General features: G+C 48.2%; 1 protein-coding gene across 2 annotated transcripts in view; it reads right to left on the reverse strand.

Moving 5' to 3' along the window:
- Positions 1–21371, reverse strand: part of Aknad1 (AKNA domain containing 1) — a 37752-nt gene that overhangs the window by 5382 nt on the left and 10999 nt on the right. For both annotated transcript variants that reach the window (XM_048443530.3, XM_048443531.3), the window contains exons 5-8: positions 17998–18125; positions 6884–6981; positions 2616–2726; positions 2437–2544 (exon numbers count right to left, since the gene is read on the reverse strand). In XM_048443530.3, coding sequence (XP_048299487.3) covers positions 2437–2544; positions 2616–2726; positions 6884–6981; positions 17998–18125 — 445 coding nt within the window. The remainder of the gene's footprint in view (positions 1–2436; positions 2545–2615; positions 2727–6883; positions 6982–17997; positions 18126–21371) is intronic.

Genomic DNA, 21371 nt, shown 5'->3' on the forward strand with positions numbered 1-21371 from the left:
TCAGAAACGAACCATTGTATTAGCAAGATAATTCCAGAAGAGAAAAGAAATGATGAAGAGAAGCGTGGGAAGTCAATATGGAATCCAAGGAGACAGCTAGAAAGGGACAAGTCAGTGGAAAAAAGAAACCTGCACTGTCTATAACAATGATTATATAAGAGGCACTTCCGCCCCACCTCTAACCTGCTACAGTGTGCATATGAGATGCACTTCTGCCCCACCCCTAACCTGTTACAGTGTGTATATGAGATGCACTTCTGCCCCACCCCTAACCTGTTACAGTGTGTATATGAGATGCACTTCCACCCCATGCCTAACCTGTTACAGTGTGTATATGAGATGCACTTCTGCCCCACCCCTAACCTGTTACAGTGTGTATATGAGATGCACTTCCTCCCTGTCCCTAACCTGTTACAGTGTGTATATGAGATGCACTTTTGTCCCACCCCTAACCTGTTACAGTGAGTATATGAGATGCACTTCTGCCCCCACCCCACTTGGTTGCCAGTTGCAGGGATGTTTTAGGACCTGGAGGACCTTTAGGTGGTCATAGGACTTGGCTGGAGGAAGTAGCTCACTGGAGGGTGGATGCTATGGATTGAGCATTGACTGGCTTTGCTTCCAGCCAGGGCTCTGTTTTCTGACTAGTAAAGATGCCGTTGACATCCTCCCACCCTCCCCACCATCCTTTCTCAGCTGTGGTAGTCTTTACCCCTTCAGCCCATGAGCCACAGCGTGTCCTCCCTCAAGGTGTTTCTGTCAGGAAGAACAGGACTGTAGTGAGAAAATCCCTCTCCCCCCCACTTCCTCCTTCCTCTTCCTTCTTCCTCTTCAGTCCTCTCTTAGTCACTGGTGTCTCATAGTGAAGCTCTGCTCCCTTCCAGGGGGTCCACTTGACAAAGAAAATCAGCAGAGACTGTTCCTCAAACACAGGAGACAGGGTGGATGCCCAAAGGTCAGCCTCAATTGCTAGTCGTCTGTAAATGTAGCTTTGGAGTTTGCTGGAAACAGCATTTGAGATGAGCTCAGTGTTGCGGGATTCAGTTCTAGAGCAGTCTGCCCTTCAGCAGCGGACCTCTCAGATGCGGTACCCAACAGCCATTTCCTTCAGCTCCCTTTACTGAAGGAAAGCTGCCCTCTCGTGCTGTCTCCCGCTGAGAGAGTTCAGCATCCCATTTCAGGGATTCTCTGGCGTTTCAGTACGTAGACCAGAAGGAAAAGTCCGGGGCCAGGATGTTCAGTAGCAGAGCACTTGGCTTACATGTATGAAGTTAACAGGTTTCAGCCTCCACACCACGGAAGAGGAAGGAGAAAGGGGGTGAAGGGAACATAGGGTGGGCAGAAGTGGGGGAAGAGACAGAGGAGGAGAGCCCCAAAGACCAAGAAGACAGAGAAGAAATCCACTGTGTGGCTTCTGTAGGATCATAGTGACTCCCTTTGGAAGAATATGTCCAATTGGAGGATTTGTCAGTGGGGAGGGCGGGAAAGGAGCTGCTGGTTAAGTCAGGTAAATGTCAGTCTTTGGTCTTGGGCATTGGCAGTTGTGAAAAGCAAGAACCGTTCTGCCTGGTGCTTACCTCAGAGAGGAAGCACTCTAAAGGCAAGGAGGAGTGAATGTGCCTCAAAGAAGCCATGGGTGGCTGCTGCAGTAGAACGAGATGCATCTTCTTCCTTGCTCCCTGTCTGTACAGCATCCTTTAGCCTTGCTTTGGTACCTACTGTATTTGCCTTGAGCTTTCCTTACTTGTGTCCAAGTCCCTGTCATTTAGAAACTTCTTGGGAGGTGGGTGCTGGGCCTTACTCATCTTTGTAAATAAATGTGGGGTTTCAATTTTTTTTCCAAGATCACAAATGTTTGCATTGGAAATGAACCAAAGTATGTCTAAGGAGTATGGAACCCCTGGACAAACTGAGTAGGTAGTAATAGTAGGGTTACTCACTGGGTCAGAGTTTATGCTTGCTACTGACTTGACTGAGTGCACTAACTTCACCGCCCTCACCACCAGCATTTCCCAGTTCCCAGCCCCGGCTCAGCCTCTTGTCACCATCATACAGACCTCAAGGTACCTGCAGAAGGCCTAGGCAACCATCTAAGGGGGCCTGGGAGACTCAGTTATTAACACAGATGATAGGGTCATATAGAGATGTCACAGATAGGATCATATAGGACATGTCACAGATAGGGTCACACAGTCACAGAATCATACAAACAGGATTACACAGATATGTCACAGACAGGGTCACACAGAGATGTCACAGATAGGGTCGTACAGAGGACGTCACGGATAGGATCGTACAGGAGACGTCACGGGTAGGGTCGTACAGGAGACGTCACGGGTAGGGTCGTACAGGAGACGTCACGGATAGGGTCGTACAGAAGACGTCACAGGGTCATACAGAGACGTCACAGATAGGGTCGTACAGAGATGTACTTACCAGATGAAGACATTTTATTGTCATGTAAGAAGTGTGACTGGGAAGCAGCACGTCCTCCACTGTGGTGTAAATCATCTTGTCCTGGAGTGTTGTATCTGTAATGAAATTCTAAAAGGAGAAGATTGAAAACACAGCCCTGTCCCTGCCCGCCTGCTCTGGGATCCCCAAGTCGGTCTCACCTTTTGGTGGTTCTTCGTGTCCGACTCCCTGGGGGCTCCGATTCTTGCTGCTACTGTCCTCACCTTCATTACACTGCAGTCCAGCGTCTGAATCAGGGCGGCAGCTGGGCCCTGGATCAGAACCCAAAAGGTAGAGCAGAGGTTTGTTGAGTACAGTCGTGAGGTGTGGGTGTGAATGCTGATTGCACAGTGTGCCTCAGGCACCAAAGAGGCTTTCCTCAATGATGCTCCCGGGGGGGGGGGGGGGTTGCCAACCAAGGGACAGCAGAGACCTGATATGAAAGTCCCCAGATATACCCAGATCATGTAGACACACACAGGAAAGGTCTGATCCACTGTGGGAATTTGGTCTACTGGGTTACTAGATCCTCTTGTGTTTGTAGCTGGTTTTTCCAGATTTGCCCCCAGCGTACCCAAGTTCTTCACCTCAGATCCTCTTATGGTCAGGACTTTTCTTCTGTCATTCAGGTGCCTGCAAAGATAGTTCCCTCCAGTGTAATATTCATGAACTCACAGGATCCAAGTGCTCAGTTTGCCTTTCCTGAGACGTTAGGGACAGAGGGCATGTGGAGCCAGTGCTGAGCTAGAACCTGCTGGGCACACTGTGGCCTGTGGAGATGCCAGGGAAGGCCAGGCTCTTTAGAAGTGCAGGCCCAAGCAGGGGAGCTTGTAAGCATAAACCACACACTAAAGACCTGGGGTAGAATCCTGGCTCTGCCATTTATTAGTTGCGGTGACAGAAAATATCTGCATTAATTCTTTTCTTGCTCTATCTATCATCTATCCATCATCTATCTACCTGTCTGTCTATCTATCTATCTATCTATCTATCTATCTATCTATCATCTATCTACCTGTCTATCTATCTGTCTGTCTGTCTGTCTATCTATCTATCATCTATCTACCTGTCTATCTATCTATCTATCTATCTATCTATCTATCTATCTATCTATCATCTATCTATCTATCTATCATCTATCTATCTATCATCTATTTATCTATCTACTATCTATCATCTATCTATCTACCTATCTATTATCTATCTATCTATCATCTATCTGTCTATCATCTATCTATCTATCTATCTACCTATCTATTATCTATCTATCTATCATCTATCTGTCTATCATCTATCTATCTATCTATTTATCTATCTATCTATCTATCTATCATCTATCTGTCTATCTATCTATCTATCTATCGAGGCAGGATCTCCCTACATAGTTGTGGCTGTCCTGGAACTCACTCTGTAGACCAGGCTGGTCTCAGACTCACAGCAATCCACCTGCCTCTGCCTCCCCAATGCTGGGATCAAAGGCATGCGCCACCACACCTGGCCGATACTTGCTTTGAAAGGTGGCACTTGGGCTAGGGGGCATTTGACTGGCATGCACAGCACACTATAGAGGGAAAGGAAGATCTTGCTCTGATTCTTCTCCTTCATTATGGGTTCATCGCTAATAAAATAAAGCAGTAACAATGGTCCAATAACACCTCATTTCTTAGGTCCCTTGCTCATAAGGAAGGAGGCTGTCATAACTCAGTGATAAACACAATGGCCTACTGGAGGCTTCACTAAGTCTCCCTGTCAAGGAGCTTGTGCATGAGCCACTCCGGCCCCTAATCAAGCCTTCAGGCAATCTCAGCCCTGACAGGCATCCTCCTAGGGGACGCTGGGCCTGAACTATCCAGCTCACTTGTTCCCAAATGCCTGATCCACAGAAACTGTCAGGTAACAGTGTTCACTGTTTTGAAGCACTAGATTCTGGGATACATTGTTATGAAGTGGGATATAACTAATACACTGGGCCTTTGACCCGGGGGAGATAATTTCTTTGAGCTGTATTTCCTTATCTCTAAAATAAAGTGCTCTTTACATTAAAATCAAGGACCCAAAGGGCTGAAGAGACTCAGCAGTTAAGAGCATCTGCTGCTCTTGCAGAAGACCAAGGTTCTGTTCCCAGCACCCACATGGCAGCTCACAACCATCTGCTACTCCAGTACCAGGGGATCTAATGCCCTCTTCTGGCTTCCACAGTGCTTGAGGCACGCCTGGTGTGCGTATATCCACATAGGTAAACATGCATCACATAAAAACAAGTCAGGCATAGTGGCGCACGCTTTTAATCCCAGCGCTTGGGGGCAGAGGCAGGTGGATCTCTGCCAGTGTGAGGCCAGTCTGGTCTATATACTGAGTTCCAGGACAGCCATGGCTGTGTAGAGAGATCCTGCCTCAAATAAATAAACACATCTTTTTTAAAGGGGATTATAAATAACTTATGTTTATATATATTTTTAGATACTATATATGAGAACATAAACCATTTCATATGCCATAAAAAAATTCTCCCCAAGGCAGGCATGGTTAGGAGGCAGAGGCAGAAGGATCAGGAGACCAAGGCCAACTTCAGCTATAGAAAGTTTGGGGCCAGTCTGGGCCACACATGAGACCATGTTTCAAAAGACAAAAAGCCTCTCCAGTGAGAAATCACCGTACACTATTTAGTCCCCCAGCTGCAGATAGACTTGCAAAGGTGTCTTGCTATGGAATGTGTAACATATTTCAGTATTCAGATCTTCCTAAGGCTAAATGGACAGTTCTAAGGATTTTTAAAGTTTTTTTTAATAAGTTGTTATCAGTGTTTTTGATCTTTTTTTTTTAAGATTTATTTATTTATTTATACAGTATCCTGCCTGTAGGCCAGACGAGGGCATCAGATCTCATTACAGATGGTTGTGAGCCACCACATGGCTGCTGGGAATTGAACTCAGGACCTCTGAAAGAGCAGTCAGTGCTCTTAACCGCTGAGCCATCTCTCCAGTCCCAGATTTTTTAAAGTTTAAATTGAGACTTTACAAATAGTTCATTGTTGTATTCGAAAATACAGGGCTGGGATTTGGGTCAGTGGCAGAGCTCTCACTTAGCATGTATGCATCCCTGGGCACAATCCCCTACACCATCAATGATAGAAACAAGAAGAGGGCACAGGGCCACCTGCCTGTCATCCTCACTGCCTAACCGAAGCAGGAGTGTCCAGGAGTTTGGGGACAGCGTAGGCAGCACAGCAATACTTCGAAAAATAAAAAAAATAATGAATTCATCTTTTATTAACAAATAAATATATTTTAAGTAAAATATTTTTTCCAAAAATAAAAGTCAAAACGAATGAGAAGAGTGTCATTGTTTGATGCTTTAGTAACTATCTTTGGCTTCGGAGCTGGGAACTGGGTTCCAAGACAGCATCCCTATTGCTATGTTACAATACTGGCCTTATGTCCCTACAGTGCAGTGCCATTGGGTAAAGGAAGGCCCTCCTTCAGAGGGCTTGGAAAACTCCTGGTAGAAGCATTGAGTTTAGCAAGTGTTCAATCCGTGAAGTCAATTTGAGGATTTATTTATGTGTATGAGAGTGTGTGTATGCACGTGCACATGCAAGTGTACTTATGCACGAGTGTGTTCAGGTGCCCAGAAGAAGGCATTAGATTTCTTGTGAGCCTTCCGAACTTGAGGGCGGCAAACTGAATTCTAATCCTCTGTGCAAGAGCAGCAAGCATTCTTCACTGCCGAACCACCTCTTCAAAGCTGTTATCTGAGAACACACCATCCTTAGAGAGGCCAGTTCAGAACCATGTGGGGCCTACCAGCAGGCTGAGTGGCAGGCAAGGCTCTGGGAACAGGGAGCATGCTCATAACGGTGCTGTGTCAGCTCTCTGGCTTGCACTTCCAGCTCGGCCGTGAGGATGGTTGGTTCTACTGATCGTGACTGTCCAGGAGCTGCCTGAGAAGGCAGGCGTCTTGGTCACCTCTCTGTCACCCTCAGCAGTTTGACCAGAGTACATTTCTCCACCTTATACTGTCTTTGGAGCAAGGCTCTGATGACTAGAGCCATTAAGTCCCACGTCACACACCCTTTTAACTGCCCTCGCCCCCAGCTTTCTTCGCTTCTGTGAAATGCTCATGAGTGAAACAGCAACCCCTCCCACGGGGCTGGTAACCCTACCAGTGCGGTTGTGGGTCATGCCCCGAGCCTGACGAGAGGCAGACGGTCCGTCTAAGGCATGGATTGGCACTCCACTCTGCTTAGCCACTTCTTGGTTAAATGGCCCATTACCAGTTCTTCATGTTTTAAAAAAAAGGAAAACACAACAAACACCATCCTAGTCAAATGCCAGGCGATGACGACAGGTGGAGAGCTGGTACTCACTGTGGGCGGACCTCATAGAGAGAGACCTTTGGGACGACGTGCACCCCAACTCCTCCAACTTACTGAGAGGCGAATCTTGGTGCAGTGTTTTTTCATGTGTGGTACTGGAAAACTTTCCACAGTTGGTTCTTCTGGGGCCTCCTCTCTCCATTTTCTGTTTCCTAGAAAGAAAGACAGACAAAAAGGAAGGAAGGAAGGAAAGAAGGAAGGAGAGAGGGAGGGAGGGAGGGAGGGAAGAAGGAAAAGAAAGAAAGAAAGAAAGAAAGAAAGAAAGAAAGAAAGAAAGAAAGAAAGAAAGAAAGAAGGAAAGAAGGAAAGAAAGAAAGTGAGATCTCAAAATTATAGTACTGGTATAGGTAAACCAAAACATTGAATTTCTCTGATATCCCCAGTCTGGAGACATAGTTCAGTGGATAAGGTCACGTGCCACCAAGCCTGATCCCCACATCATGGAGGGAGGGAACTGACAGCCAGGAATTGACCCCTGACCTCCACATATATGCCATGGCACATACCTACACACACACACACACACACACACACACACACACCTTTAAAATGTAAAAATAATACACAATTTAAGAAGAAATTTGCAGTATAGAATCATAAGAATTTGTGTTTTCTTCATAATACTATGTCAAAATCAGTTTTTGGGGTTTTGGGGATTTTTTGTTTGTTTATGTTTCAGACAAGATCCAGACATTACTAGTCCTGGCTGGCCGGTAGCAGTAATTCTGCCTCTGACTTCCAGAGTACTGGGACTGCAGGCCAAGTCACCATACCTGTCTCAGAGCAGTTCTTGTCTGAAGAAAAGGCATGCTTACATTACTACTGGGTAGCATCGCTCTTACCATAGCTCTAAGCACAAGCTAAACAGAGTCCAGCAAAGTGGATTTTGTGTTCCTTGAGGGGGCTAACGTTAGGCTGGGAGCCTGGCGTTCACTTTAATAGCATACGGCCACCAGGGGGCGTCAGAAAGACACAAGTAAAATCGGTCTTTCTCTGGCCGGTGTAGTTTCAACCTCCTTCTACAGGGATTCTACCGCCTCCAGAAGAGTTTTAATTACTAACAGCTACTAACAGCGTGCATGCTCGGCGGGGGATACAGTAACAAGCCTTGGAGGAAAGTGTGCGTTCTAGTGTGAAAGGCGTGGCGTCCAGGACATCCTGGGGCAGACGCGACAGGCTGGCCCAGGGCTGGTTAAAGAACTTGAAACGTTGCGGAGCAAGCACATGTCCGTCCTAAGCCTGCTAGTAATGAAGAGGGGACCCCATTTGGGGTTCCTGAGGTTTGGACTGGAAAGCCAGGCCCTTTCCAAGCCTTTCCTCCACTCGGAAAAACATGCTCTCCTCCTGAGTCATGTATTTTCTCACACCTCATTTTCTGTCTCCACCCTCTGCCTCTGGGGCCTGTGAACATCTGCTCTCCGGCTGGAAAATTTGGATGTGGTTCAAGCGAGTACAGTCCAACGCGTGGATCGCATTTCTCTGCTGCTCTTAGACTCCTTTCTGCACTAAGATCTTCTGGCCAAGCAGAGCCGCTAAGAGCAAGTCTGCTGGAGAAGGCAGTTTTTCAGCCAGACAAAGCGGCTAACACATACTCTCCAATCCCAAATCCTGCATCAGAAATAGCACACGGATCTAATCCACATGGGAAGTAGGAAAAGACAAGAACTCCTGAGTAAATTGGGAGCGTGGGGATCATGGGAGTGGGGAGAACGGGGGGAAGAGAGGGGAGCAGAGAAAAATAGCTCAATAAAAAAGAATTTAAAAAAAGAAACAGCACACAGGGATGTGAATTCATAGGTCACACCAGCATATTTACATCTAGGCAATTTACTCTTTGTGCCCCAACCAAACTTCACAAAGAACAGTAAATTGAGACTTTTAACAAAGAGCATGCAGCCTTAAGTGAATAATTCCTCGGGACTATCATGGAGGTTACCCAGATTCGACTCCTCGGGACTATCACAGAGGTTACCCAAACAGATTCCTCAGTCACTTGTATTGTCACCTCCCACAGAGGAGTCACTTATGTGATTTTACACAGCGCTGGGCTTTTTCCCCTACCTTCTCCATTTTAAATGCTCACTCTGGAGCACTGGTCCCGGTCAGAACTGATATGTTTTTGTAGGCCTTTGATTAGAATTTGGGAAAGGAACACTTAATCAAAAACAACAAACAAACAAACAAACAAAACCCAACTTTTTTTTGAGTCAGTGTCTCACTACAGAACTAGGTAGACCAGGCTGGCCTCTAACTAAGAGATCTCCCTGCCTCTCCTAAGATTAAAGGTGTGTCACCACACCCAGCAATCAAAATCTTTTATAAATGTCAAAATATTTCATTAGACCTAATAAAAACCTTTTTTTAAGGATCCCACATCTGGGTTGCTACTTAATTCAATACACTAATGATCACAAGCCTGTTCTGGCCAGGTGAGCTAGCTTTGGTGGAGCCCTGTGCTTAGGAAGCTCAGAGGAGCAGCCCATCCCAGGCAACGCACAGCACCGGTCTCTGCAGCCCAACCCCACACTGTTTCTTTATCTAGGGGCGGAAACTTAATAAAGCAGGTGGCTCCCGCGGAGGAGCGCTTTCTAACAGGAAGCTACAGGCCTCCCGACCTCGTCAGCTGCTCTGATTGGAGCTCATTATGGACTTAAATAGTGGTTGCAAAACAGCCCCTCCCTCCTTGACTCTTGACCTCTTCAGGTAAATCAGCTGAGCTTTGCACTCGGAGGCGGCGCCTCTCCTAACTGATAGAGCTACAGACAAACATCCTGAAGCCACACAGGCCAGCTGCAGTTCCGATGGGTGTTCCAAAGCGTTACCGACTTTCCTCTAGGGTTTTGTAGCTTGCAACTTGTTAATGCTGAAGGATTTCTTCCTTAGGAATTCAAAGGTCCTGCCCTGAGAAGAGAAATGAGGCTTGTTTCCCAGGAGATTTTGGGGAGTTGGGGAGCTCAAGTGAGACCCAATAAGAAAGAGAAAGACCGCGCGCGCGCGTGTGTGTGTGTGTGTGTGTGTGTATGTGTGCTGTAGTCACAGGAATGCGTGTATCCATGCACTTAGAGGCCACTGCTCCCACCTTATTGCCTTGAGACAGGGTCTCCTACTGAATCAGAAGGGGGAGGGGGCTCCCAGTACACACCTGCTAATGCTAGGGATACAGAGATCCAAAGCCATGCCACGCTTTTCATGGAGGTTGGGGATTTGAACTCAGATCTTCATGCTTGTACAGTAAATATTCTTACCCACTGAGCCTTCTCCCCAGCCCCAGGAAAGATTTTTGCTCACTCCAGATAGCCTGCAAATGAGAGCTACTCTTCCGTGTGAATCGTAATGCCCCAGCCGGGCAATGTTCAGTTGCAGACCATGGTGCGCATGCTCTACCTTGTTCTTCCTTAGGAACGCTCCCAGAATAGCCTGGGAAGCTAAAACGAATGGCTCCTACCAGACCACCCCTTCCAGCGATGCCGGCACAGTAGGTGGAGTGGGAGCATGTTCATTATTTTAAAAACTTCCACAAGGATTTAGATGTTCTCTGCAGCAAAGAACCGGCAATGGCAGATATTCAAGGTGTGGGGAGCCCATCCCCGAGATCCAGGCTTCTGTAGCTAGCCAGCGGCTTAGTTTAGCTATCATCCATGCTCACTGGAGTTCTGAAACCATCTTCAAGAAGCCCTCGCCCACCAAGGAGCGGGCAGCAGAAAGCACAGTGCAGATGGCGCGCCGTGATGTCTGCACATGCCTGCTTTCTGCAGGCACTGCTAGGATTCTCCCGAGCCACAAAGCACTGCCCAGCACGCAGCTCAGACCTGGATGACCTCGCCACATCAGGACCAGAGACAACTGCCAGGCAACTCTTACAGACAGGAAGTGGGCCCCGGGGACCGGAGGAAGGAGCGCACCCTTAGCTCTGACGTCTCGCACTGTGGACAGAGCCTCTCGTGCCTGGTTTGGGGAAGGGAAGCTTCAGTCTCGGTTGCGCTTCTTTCTTCCTCCAAACATATTTTGAAGTCTGAGTACACACGAGAGAGGACACTTTCCCTTCCCCTGCTCACCTTGTTTTCAAAGGCCCCCACCCTCCACCCCAAGATGAACAGATTTGGGAAGTTGTTGGGGTTTTCTTTTGTTGCAAGGATGGAGTGAACCCATGCCAAGCAAGTCATCTGCAGCCCTACCCTAGAAGATGCTTTTAACTATTTATTAGGAATGTACATGTGCGGGGCGCCATCCTGTCCCGCAGGAATGAACGCCACCAAAAACGAGAATTCCTTCTCTGGTCACATCTTTATTTGGAGCATTCCCTTGAGGAAAATTGGGGGAAGGGACGATAGAGCAGGGACGAGAGAAAGCTTAGAGAGAGAACGTTGGGCCCCGAGGCAGCTGCTTTTAAACGGCGGAGCAGCCTGAACGCTGTCCTGATTGGTTAATGCCATTCTGCTGGTCTGAGCATGTGCAGGCAAGGGTGCAGGCAGGGTTGCTCAGCCCCACGTGGCTACCTCCAAACTGCAGGACCACCTGTGCCTCCAGGTGGCTCCCAACATCTCCCCCTAATTATTGTCTTTAAGAGCAATAAGGCAAAACTATTTTCCAAACTGGTCCCCACCTAGACGCAGCATGCCAAGGATATCTCTGCTCCCACCCATCTCCAAGGAGGGAGAAAGGCAGAATAGAGTCAGTCAGAAAATTGTTAAGAGATAAGAGGTTGCACAGGGTGTTGCTCAAGTCGATGTTGTGAAACAGCTGCTCTTGACACCGCCCAGAAGGTCATCTCTGCTGTCTCCGCACGAATCTTTTACAGCAGGACACTCAGCATCCACTGGGTCGTCTTCTTTATCTCTCTGGTCGGTCTCGCTGGCATCCAGATGTATGTCAGCATTCCTAGAAAAACATAAACAAAACTCTCCTCCCAAATTAACATTTAAGAGTATTAAAAACTCTCAGTGTAAAAATTCAGCACAATCAGTACTGGAAGTAGGCTGGTTTTGAACTTAGAGACCTGTAGGTCTCTGCTTCAAAAAGCAAATCTTGTTTGCCTGTACCAGCAAAATTTTGAATTAAAAATTAAGTGTATAGAATGCAAGAGCTTCCTTTCTCTGGGGGAAGCTGTCACTGGTAATGTAGTCCCCCTCTATTGTTTAAAAACCAAAGCAGTTGTCACTGGGAATTGAACTCAGGACCTTTGGAAGAGCAGTCAGTGCTCTTAACCTCTGAGCCATCTCTCCAGCCCTCTATTTAGATGGAAAAACCTCTAGGTAACATTGTTTATTTCACCCGTTGCCAGGGGCAATAGGTAATGATAACCAGGTTGACGCGCCTTTATTATGATAATTAGGACCAGTTCTTTGAGGGAGAATGGGCGTAGCATCGATCTGGCTACTTCCTGCTGACGAAGGGACGTTGTTTAGGGGATAAATGTTTTTATCTGACTGAATTTTTGGCGACAAATGTTTTTATCTGACTAAATTCTTGGCGACCTTGACTGAGGGCGGCAGCAGCGGACGGCGGCGGCTGCCACAGCTCCGCCTCTGAAGCCCATAATGGCGCGCTCCGCATGGCCCAAAGGCATGGCTCCGCCCCGGGCCGTGGGCGGGCTCGCCGGTTATCCCGTAACTGCGAACTGTACCTCAGCCTCACCTCAGGCATTGAATTCGCACCGCCAAGCTCCGGCGAGGGGGGGCATCCGCCCACCCGTGGGGGGGCTTCTCCTGCCCGGTCCGCCCGCGCGCAGAGCCCCGTTCTCTGGGAACTCACCTCCCCGCTCGCCCATGTTGCTATGGAAACACAGTTTTTCCGCAGAGCCGATTCAGCTCCTCTCTGCTTTCTATGGCGCCGCTGCTCACCACGCAGCTTCCGCCTCAGTCAGGCGAGTCCGCTCAGGTGCTGAAAAAGTCCTCCAAAAACCATAGCCCCGCCAGAAGGCCGGGACATATAGCCTCTGATGTCACACGGACTTTAGCCTGCCCGTCGGACCTGGCTGTTCGCAGGCCTCTGAGGACTCCAGCAAATTTCCCGCCAGCAACTGGTTAGCATGGCCATGCCTCCCGAACGAGCTAGCACTGGAGAGTGCAATTTTGCGTCTCCCTCCTGAGTAGCTGGGATTAAAGGTGTGCACCACCGTGCCTGGCCCACTTCCGTGTTTCTAATCAGGCATTACCGCTCAAAGGCGGGCCGGCTGCCGCCAGCACTCTCAGCACGATCAAGCAGCTTGTCTTTCTCAGTCAAAAATTAAAGTTTTTTGTACGTGAGAGCCAGAGACTGAGCTCTCTTAACAAAATTAGGCGAAAATCACCTCCAAAAGCTCTGTGGCTCTTTAAGAACAGGGAAGGCAGTGATCAAGTTTGCCTCCCTACGAGACTGTTGCCTCCAGTCTCTAACAGCGAGTACGCAGGTGGACGGAGAGGGAGCGGAAGCCGCGGTCTCCCGTACCCCATCGTCCTCAAAGTCCCGCCTTAGTTACCTCGCCTTTTTTGCTGCTGTTTACATCCCTCCTGCACTGAACTTAAGGGATTTTTCTTCCCCGTTGCTTTCTGTACCTTCTTTCAGATACCTTAACTTTGATTTTTTTTTTTTTGTATTTTTTTTTTCTATTTAGGCCTATCCTTTGAAATTCCTTTTTACATTTCTTTTCCTCCCCTTTCTGGGGATTTAAACCGACGTCACTCACCGCTCCATGTTCTCAGAGTTCTGAAATTCAAGGCTCTCTGTGCTGGTGTCTGATCTTGGCTTTTTCTCCCGGGCTTTCTCAGGGTCCCCCGGCGTAGTTGTCAGGGTCCCTCAGCGTCCCGGGTTTCGGCACCAGTTGCGGGGCGCCATCCTGTCCCGCAGGAATGAACGCCACCAAAAACGAGAATTCCTTCTCTGGTCACATCTTTATTTGGAGCATTCCCTTGAGGAAAATTGGGGGAAGGGACGATAGAGCAGGGACGAGAGAAAGCTTAGAGAGAGAACGTTGGGCCCCGAGGCAGCTGCTTTTAAACGGCGGAGCAGCCTGAACGCTGTCCTGATTGGTTAATGCCATTCTGCTGGTCTGAGCATGTGCAGGCAAGGGTGCAGGCAGGGTTGCTCAGCCCCACGTGGCTACCTCCAAACTGCAGGACCACCTGTGCCTCCAGGTGGCTCCCAACATACATGTATGTGTGTGTGCATGTATATGATATGCCACAGTGTATGTGTGGAGGTCAGAAGACAAGTTTCAAGAGTCACTAAGAGTGACATTCCACCTTCCACCTTGATGAGATGGGTCTCTCTCTCCCTCCCTCCCTCCCTCCCTCCTTCCCTCTCTCCCCGCCTCGGTTCTTTTTTTCTGTTTGTTTGGTTTTTTGAGACAGGGTTTCTCTGTGTAGACCAAGCTGGCCTAGAACTCGCTCTGTAGACCAGGCTAACCTCAAAAACTGATCTCTTTTGTTTCTGTGAATGCCCTGTGTAGTCCAGGCTATTCAGCCTGCCCGGGCAACTGTCTTCATCTCCCATCTCTCTGTAGGAAAGCCACCCCATCCGTCTTTACACATGAGTTCCAGGGATCAAATTTGAGCCGGCAGGCTCAGACAGCTAGCACCTTTACCCACTGAGTTATTGCCCAGCCTCTAGAAGAGAATTTTAAAACCAGTCTGACCTCTGAGTCCTCTGGCTCAAAGTGGTTTTTTGGTTTTGTATTTTGTTGCCCAAAGAAATCTATTCATTCATGAATTAAGCCAAGATCTGAGGACTGCTGATAGCCGGAGTGATAGGAACACACGTGAACTCCTTAAACACACGTGACTACACAACTTAGCTGAAAAAGTCGACAGCACCGGCCATGTAGTGTGACTGTGGTCTTAGCCTTCATGAAAACAGATCATAAATGTCCCCTTTCCACCCTTATAAACAATACTGGCACAAGCATTACTGCACACGTGGGTTTTTCCACCTTTTGAATTACTTCCTGGGGAAACATCTGGGCCAAAGGTTTTGTGCGTGCTTGTGTGATGACACACACATTTGTCAGACTGCTTTCTGCAAGTTTTGCGATTGGATTACGCAGCTGCCAACAATGTGGGTGGCTCAGCTTGACCACACCTTTCTCGCTACCAAAAATGACCACCTGCAAATGTTTTCGCTAACTGGGAGTGGGGGGAGCGAGTTGTGTCCACCAGCGTCTTTTTCAGCATCACGGGGGGAGGGGGTGTGAACGTATCTCTTACGGGTTCTTTAGCTCTCTGTCCTATTCACGACTTCTCTGTTCGCATCCTATTTGCTCAGTATATTTTTTGAAGGGCTTCAGTACTTTTTCTTTGTGGAGAGAAGCAGCCACAGTGCCTGCAGCTTTCCTGTTGTGTTGCAGAAGCCTCTTGAGCACCCTTGTCCGAGACTCTTGTCGTCCTCGCTCTGCCGCTTTAATGATGGATTGTTTCCTATACAGGGAGAACTTGACGAGGCCCCAGAGAGTAAGCTGTGGAGCTGCGATTTACCTTTCCTGTGTGACTCATGGGTGTGTGTTCTTAACCCCAATTCTGCTTCCTTGTCAGAGCCCTGGACAGAACAAAGATTTCCCCACTAACAGTATACACTCTTCCCATTTCCCCAACTGGATAACTTAAAAAAATTAATAACTGAGGTTTTGGCGTTAGATACAGGGTTGGTGTCTCAGAAGCTGAGTAACCAATAAAGAAAGGAACACAAAGGGTCAAACAGAAACAAACAGGGAGATAGTAGTTTTTACTTCCAGAAAAGACTGTCTGGAGTGGACTGAAGGAGGAGAGCCTGGCATTCCCATGGAGGGGTGGGTCCTGCACACTGGCACCCACCTGCTTCAGGAGAAGGTTCACTGTGCATCGTGTGATCCATTCCCTGCAGTGCTGGGATGTGGTTCAAGAAACTACTCGGCTCTGGACAAAAGCCGGCAAGTGAGGTGATGCTACCGACAACAGACGTATGAAGTCCTAGGCAGAGACTGGAAGACTACACACTACACGCTACAGAGATGATCTTTCTCGGGGAAACTTCTTTTTGACAAAGTGTCTTGCCTTATATCTCTAGCTGGCCCAGAACTATTATGTAGACCAGGCTGGCCTCAAACTGGTAGCAATCCTCCTGCCTCTGCTTTCCAAGTACCAGGACTACAGGACTGTGCTACCATTCATGGCTGGAAACTTTTATCTATACTTTTGCCATTTTCTGAGTACTTTTGTATTAAGTACATTACTTGTTTGTTGTTTTTTGAGACAGGGTTTCCTATAGCCCAGGCTAGCTCCTGGTACCCATGCCTCTGCCTCCCACACGCTGGGACTGCAGACATGTGGGCTGGGACCGCCACACCTGGCTCTCATATTTACAGTTCCCTGCCATTTCCCTCCTGTCTTCTTTTATTATCTTTTTATTTTTATTATATATTCTTTTGTTACCACTAAGATCACAGAGCCATCCCCACACTTAACATTTAAACTCCACTATAGTGGCAGGACAGAGATGGCCTCGAACATTTTGGGCGACCTGGGTTTTATTACCTTTCCTGACATTTGTTTCGTGCATGTCCTACCTTTCTAAAGTGTTCCTCCTTCGCAGAAGTCTTTATAAACCAGCAGAGTTATTGTATTATTATTTTCTGCCTATTACAATTAGTAGTGGTTGATTTCCGTCAACCTAACACAAGTTACAGTCATACGGAAAGAGGAAATCTAAATCAAGCAAATGCCTCCATCAGATTGTCTGTAGGTAAGCTTGTGGGTGATTTTCTTGATTAATGGTTGATGTGGGAGGGCCCAGCGGCTTGGGATGGTGCCATCCCTGGGCAGGTGGTCCTGGGTTATATAGAGAAATAATAGGCTGGGTAGGCCTTGAGGAGAAAGCCAGTACGCAGCCTTCGCCCAAGGTCTCTGCTTCAGTTCCTGCTCTGACTTCCCTCAATAATGGACCGTGACCTATGAGGTCAAACAAACTCCCTCTTCCTCACACACACACACACACACACACACACACACACACACACACACACACATTGCTTCTGGTCATGGTCTTTATCACAGCAATAGAAACCCAATCATGATATAGACCTGGAATATTTAATCCAAGTATTTCCCACTCATCCACAGTGAAAGAATCTCTAGATCCTGGTTCCTCAAATGCTCACCTCCAGATGGGAACTGGCACCGTTGGTACCCCCTGGAGCTTGCTCTGACTACAGAAGCACCGGCTCATATCAGGCCTACCGAATCAATGTCCACCTTTCAATAAGATGCAGGCATGACTCCTAGGTCCAGGTACCCCAAGTCTCTCCAGGACTGGAAGGGTGGGAAGCATTAACTACAGCAACGTCACTAGCTCTAACGTCAGGTTGCCCGGGAGGGACAGAGCCTGGAGCTGAGGTAGAGCTCCGTGCTAAGTGGGTTGAGGATGCTGGGGCCCTGGGGTCAAGGAAAGGAAGAGATGGGAGAGGGGTAGAGAAGAGGATGGGAGAGAGAGAGAGAAAGGGAATGGATAAAGAGGAGCATGAAGGAAGGAGGAGAGGGAAAAGCCTGTGAGCCAGTTCACCTTAACAGTCCCAAGGACCATCAGATTCAATAACAGGGTTTCGGAAGTTGAGGGTTTGGGCTCCGTGCATCCTAACCCTGTGCTCACCTCCTGAACCACACCCCCAATCTTTTCCAAACGTTTAAAAGTTTGAGGCAGGTGCTTATGAAGCTGCCCTGTCCTGGAACTCACTCTGCAGCCTGGGCAGGCGAGTAGTTAGAATTGCAGGCCTGTACCACAGGCCTGGCAACAGGAGTTTTAACTAAGGAGCCAACAGGGTGCGCTCACAGGATCAGAGCAGTCTGGTGGCCGTACGAACTGTTCAGTCCCGGGCAGCTACATCCACACTTGGTCTATTTGGATAAGTAAGTTTGTTGCTACTTGCTTTCTAAATAAAAAGGAAGAAGAGGCAGTGTGCGTGTTCACGTTAATTTCTGAACTTCCTTCTCCAGCTGGTGAAGGGCCCGTGGGAATTTAGCTCAGTGCTCCTGGCCCTGTAGAAGGAGCCACCTATGGGACAATGTTGTGTGGATGTCCTGCAGCTACTCAACCCGTGTCATTCTTTGTTGTGTGGGACCCTTGCCCTCTGCCCCTGGGCTGTGTAGCTGGATGTAGGCAGAGCCCCCAGCCTACCCACTTCAGGCTTGATACCGGGTGGTGGAGGCATCTGGGAGAGGACTCACATCTTTGGGGCCAGCTCACTGAGCTCCTTTGAGGTGACCTCCTGTGGCCCTGCCCTTGGCAGTCCTGTCACCTCACTTCTCCATGAGCTCCGGGGTCCCGGAAGACAGCCAGCGTGCTCCTTGGTCATCTGCAGGAACACACACAGAAGGAGCCATTAGGACTGCAGGCTATAGGAAGTGACTCAATCAGTTCAGCACCCAGACACCCCAAGGTGCCTGTACCTTCACCTTGCTCTTCACCTTCAGTCTCTTCACCTTGCTGGGATCTCATCTTAGGACTTAGTTCAAATGCCCTTGGCTACCATCTGTCCCCTGGGACGGATGCTGGCCTCTCATGCTTCACTTCAGTCATACCCCATTATTTAATAGGCCTGGCAAGCCAACACCCAGGCCATAGGCTGACTTTGCTCCCTGCCCTGTTTTAAGTACCTTACACACATTAGCTCATCTAAATGTGCTAACCACCCTGCCAGACAGGCACTGTTATCCCCATTTTCCAGAGGAGGGAACTGAGGCCGAGAGAGGTTGCATAACTGTCCCAAGATCACAAACCTGATAAATGACAGAATCACTATTCGAACCGAGATGGCCTGGTTTCAAAGTCATGCAGAATATTTTATTACCCCTCAAAGCTCTTTTATCGTTCTGCAATCATCCTGATTTGATTTGCGAAGTACGACTCTTCCTCACAGAGGCGTAAGCGCAGCCACGGCAGGTGATTTTCTGTTCTATACTATATTCCTAGAAAAACGCGTGGAGTTTCCCCATAACTGCTGTAAGAATGAATGAATTACTGGCTGAATGGTCTTCTAAGTAGACTCTCTCAGGACTACCTGTCGGGGTGTACAGATCCCATCACTTCATTAGCCATTGCTGTGAACTTAGGACCAAATAAAGAGCAAATGCAGACTAGTTGGGCAATGGCTGGGCTTCCTCAGCCTCCATCCACTGCTAACTCAGGTTCAGCCTCAGCGGGGTACCAGGATACCATGCCGCCAGCAGTAGATTGTTGGGCAGCACTGAGACTGTTGTTAAATCCCAAGGGCTCTGGGCTTCCGATATGGAGCCCTCACTCCATGACAGATATTTAGGGTGCCAGGGCACAAAACGGGTCAGACTCAGGCTAAGATTGCACAAAGGCAAGGAATCCTGCTTGGGAAGGGGTGTGGGGCGGCATGGCGGGCAGAATGCAGCTTGCTAGGCCTCTAAAGCTAGCCTTGAATAAGTGAGAGCTGGCCAGGAAGCAGGTGCCTGGAGGAGGCAGACATACATCTTTAGAAGCGTTTACACTTATATAATATCTTGGCTTTGCTGACAAACGCTTCATTCAGATTTTGAATATCTGCTTCAGGCTGGGTCTTCAATGCTGCACGAAACCAAAGAGTCTATCAAAGGCAATTATTTAGATGATTCAGTTTCTCAGAATTTTGATGTCGTCTGAATTGTTGTACTAATTGAGGCTAAGGAAACAAAAGGTTGAGTCGGGTGTGGTGGCTGATACATGCAGTCCCTGCACTCTGGGAGGCAGAGGCAGGAGAACCACGGCAAGTTTGAGGCTAGCCTGGTCTTTGTGACAAGTTCTAGGGTAGCCTGGACCACATGGCAAGACCCCGTCATAAAAGAATTAAACACAAGGGCCGGGAGGACACTCAGCTGCTAAAGAGTCTGTGGGGCAAACACTGAAAACCGAAAGGCATAGGAAGCCACCAGGAGGTTGGTTCTGAAGCCTGAATGAATAGCTAATTCGAAAGGTTTTGATTTGCAAGAGAGAATACACAGGAGGACTCAGAGGAAATCGTTAGTTTGCTGAACTTGGTTTCTCTTTTGTTTGTTTTTGTTTTGTTTTGTTTTTTCATTTAAAAGGAAACTATAGGGAACGAGAGATGGTTCAGCAGTTAAGAGCACCTGCTGCTCTTCCAGAGGACCTAGTTTCAATTCCCAGCACCCACACCAGGTACCTCACCTTAACTCTAACTCCAAAGGGATCCTATGCCTCTGACCTCCCACAGTGCCCACACTTGGGTATATATACCCACACACAGACTTGTGAACATAATTAAAAATATTTAAAGAGGCAGCATAAAATTATGAGGAGGAAAAAACTTTCTCCAGGCATGATCCACAGACGTTTTTTTATTCCCAGAAGAGTTAGTGGCTTGCCATTTTCAAGAGAGGCGTTGAATCCTAAAGTAAGAGTGTCTCAAAAATGAACACTTGAAATAGCTTCCAATCGTGAAAAGCTGGTTCCATTTTAAACAATATGACTCACGAGGCTTTGGCAAGTCAAGGATTAAAACAGAATCCAGCAAGCCCATGAATTGGGAGTCTACATGTACAGTGTTTCCCCTGGCGCCACGTCAGGCTTGGTGTTAGCTCATCCGAGGCTGAATCTGCCCCATCTAGGATGACAGGGGAGCACGGGGAAGAGAGGGCCAAGCGCACCGGTGTGCGTCAGTTTCCCCTTAGTGTCCTCAAGCAGCACCGCCAAGTTCAAGATTACACCTTCCAGAGTAGAGACTGACAAACCGGCGTCTTCTGGGCGGTAGAGTTAGCTATCAAGCTAGGGACAACAGCTCATAAAGAGGACCCTGGGCCGTGTTATTCAAGTTGCCAGTCCTCACTCACTGCTTCCAACATCCCTACTCTACCCTGGGATTAACCTTGCTTCTCTGGACTTGATGATGCCAAGGCCACTCACGTTTGCTTTTTTTCTATTGTCATGTATGTGTGTGTTTCTGTGTCTGTGTGCAAGTGTGCAAGTCACTTGGGTGGAGGTCCAAGGAGTGGACGCCGGCTCTCTCCTATCTGTAAGTCCCAGACATAAACCCAGGTCACCAGGCTTGACAATGTAGGCCTTTACCTGCTGAGCTGGCTGGCCAGCGGCTAGAGAAGATCCCCGTTTCTCACGAGCTGGATGCTAGGTCTTTCTGCAGAGTTGTGGAAAGGGACCCCAGTTTTGCCCTAGGATCAAATCTAAGGGAGCGTGAGGAGCCAGTGCTTCCTCAGTGAGCCACATCCCTGCCCCCACTCTCACTGTTCTGAGAGCCCTGATTCTGAGGAAACAGTTGTCATGTGAATTTATAGGAGGGGAAATAAAAAAAACCGCACCCATTCCAACAAACTTGTTATGAATATATGTACATATTTATATAAGAATACACTTTCTCCAACACTCGCTTAAATAGCTTCGGATTAAATAGGAAATTTTAAAAATGGGGGCGGGATCAGGGCTGGGGAGACGGCTCAGTAGGTGAAAGCACTTGTTCTGTGAGTTCAACAGCCTGAGTCACCATGGGAAATGCTGGACGCATGCGGGGGCTCACAGCTGTAACCCGGAAACACCTGTGGTGGGAAGAGATGGGGAAACAGAAGAA

This window comes from Myodes glareolus, chromosome 17 (assembly GCF_982192425.1).
Source record: "Myodes glareolus chromosome 17, mMyoGla1.1, whole genome shotgun sequence".
NCBI classification, from domain to species: Eukaryota; Metazoa; Chordata; class Mammalia; order Rodentia; family Cricetidae; genus Myodes; species Myodes glareolus.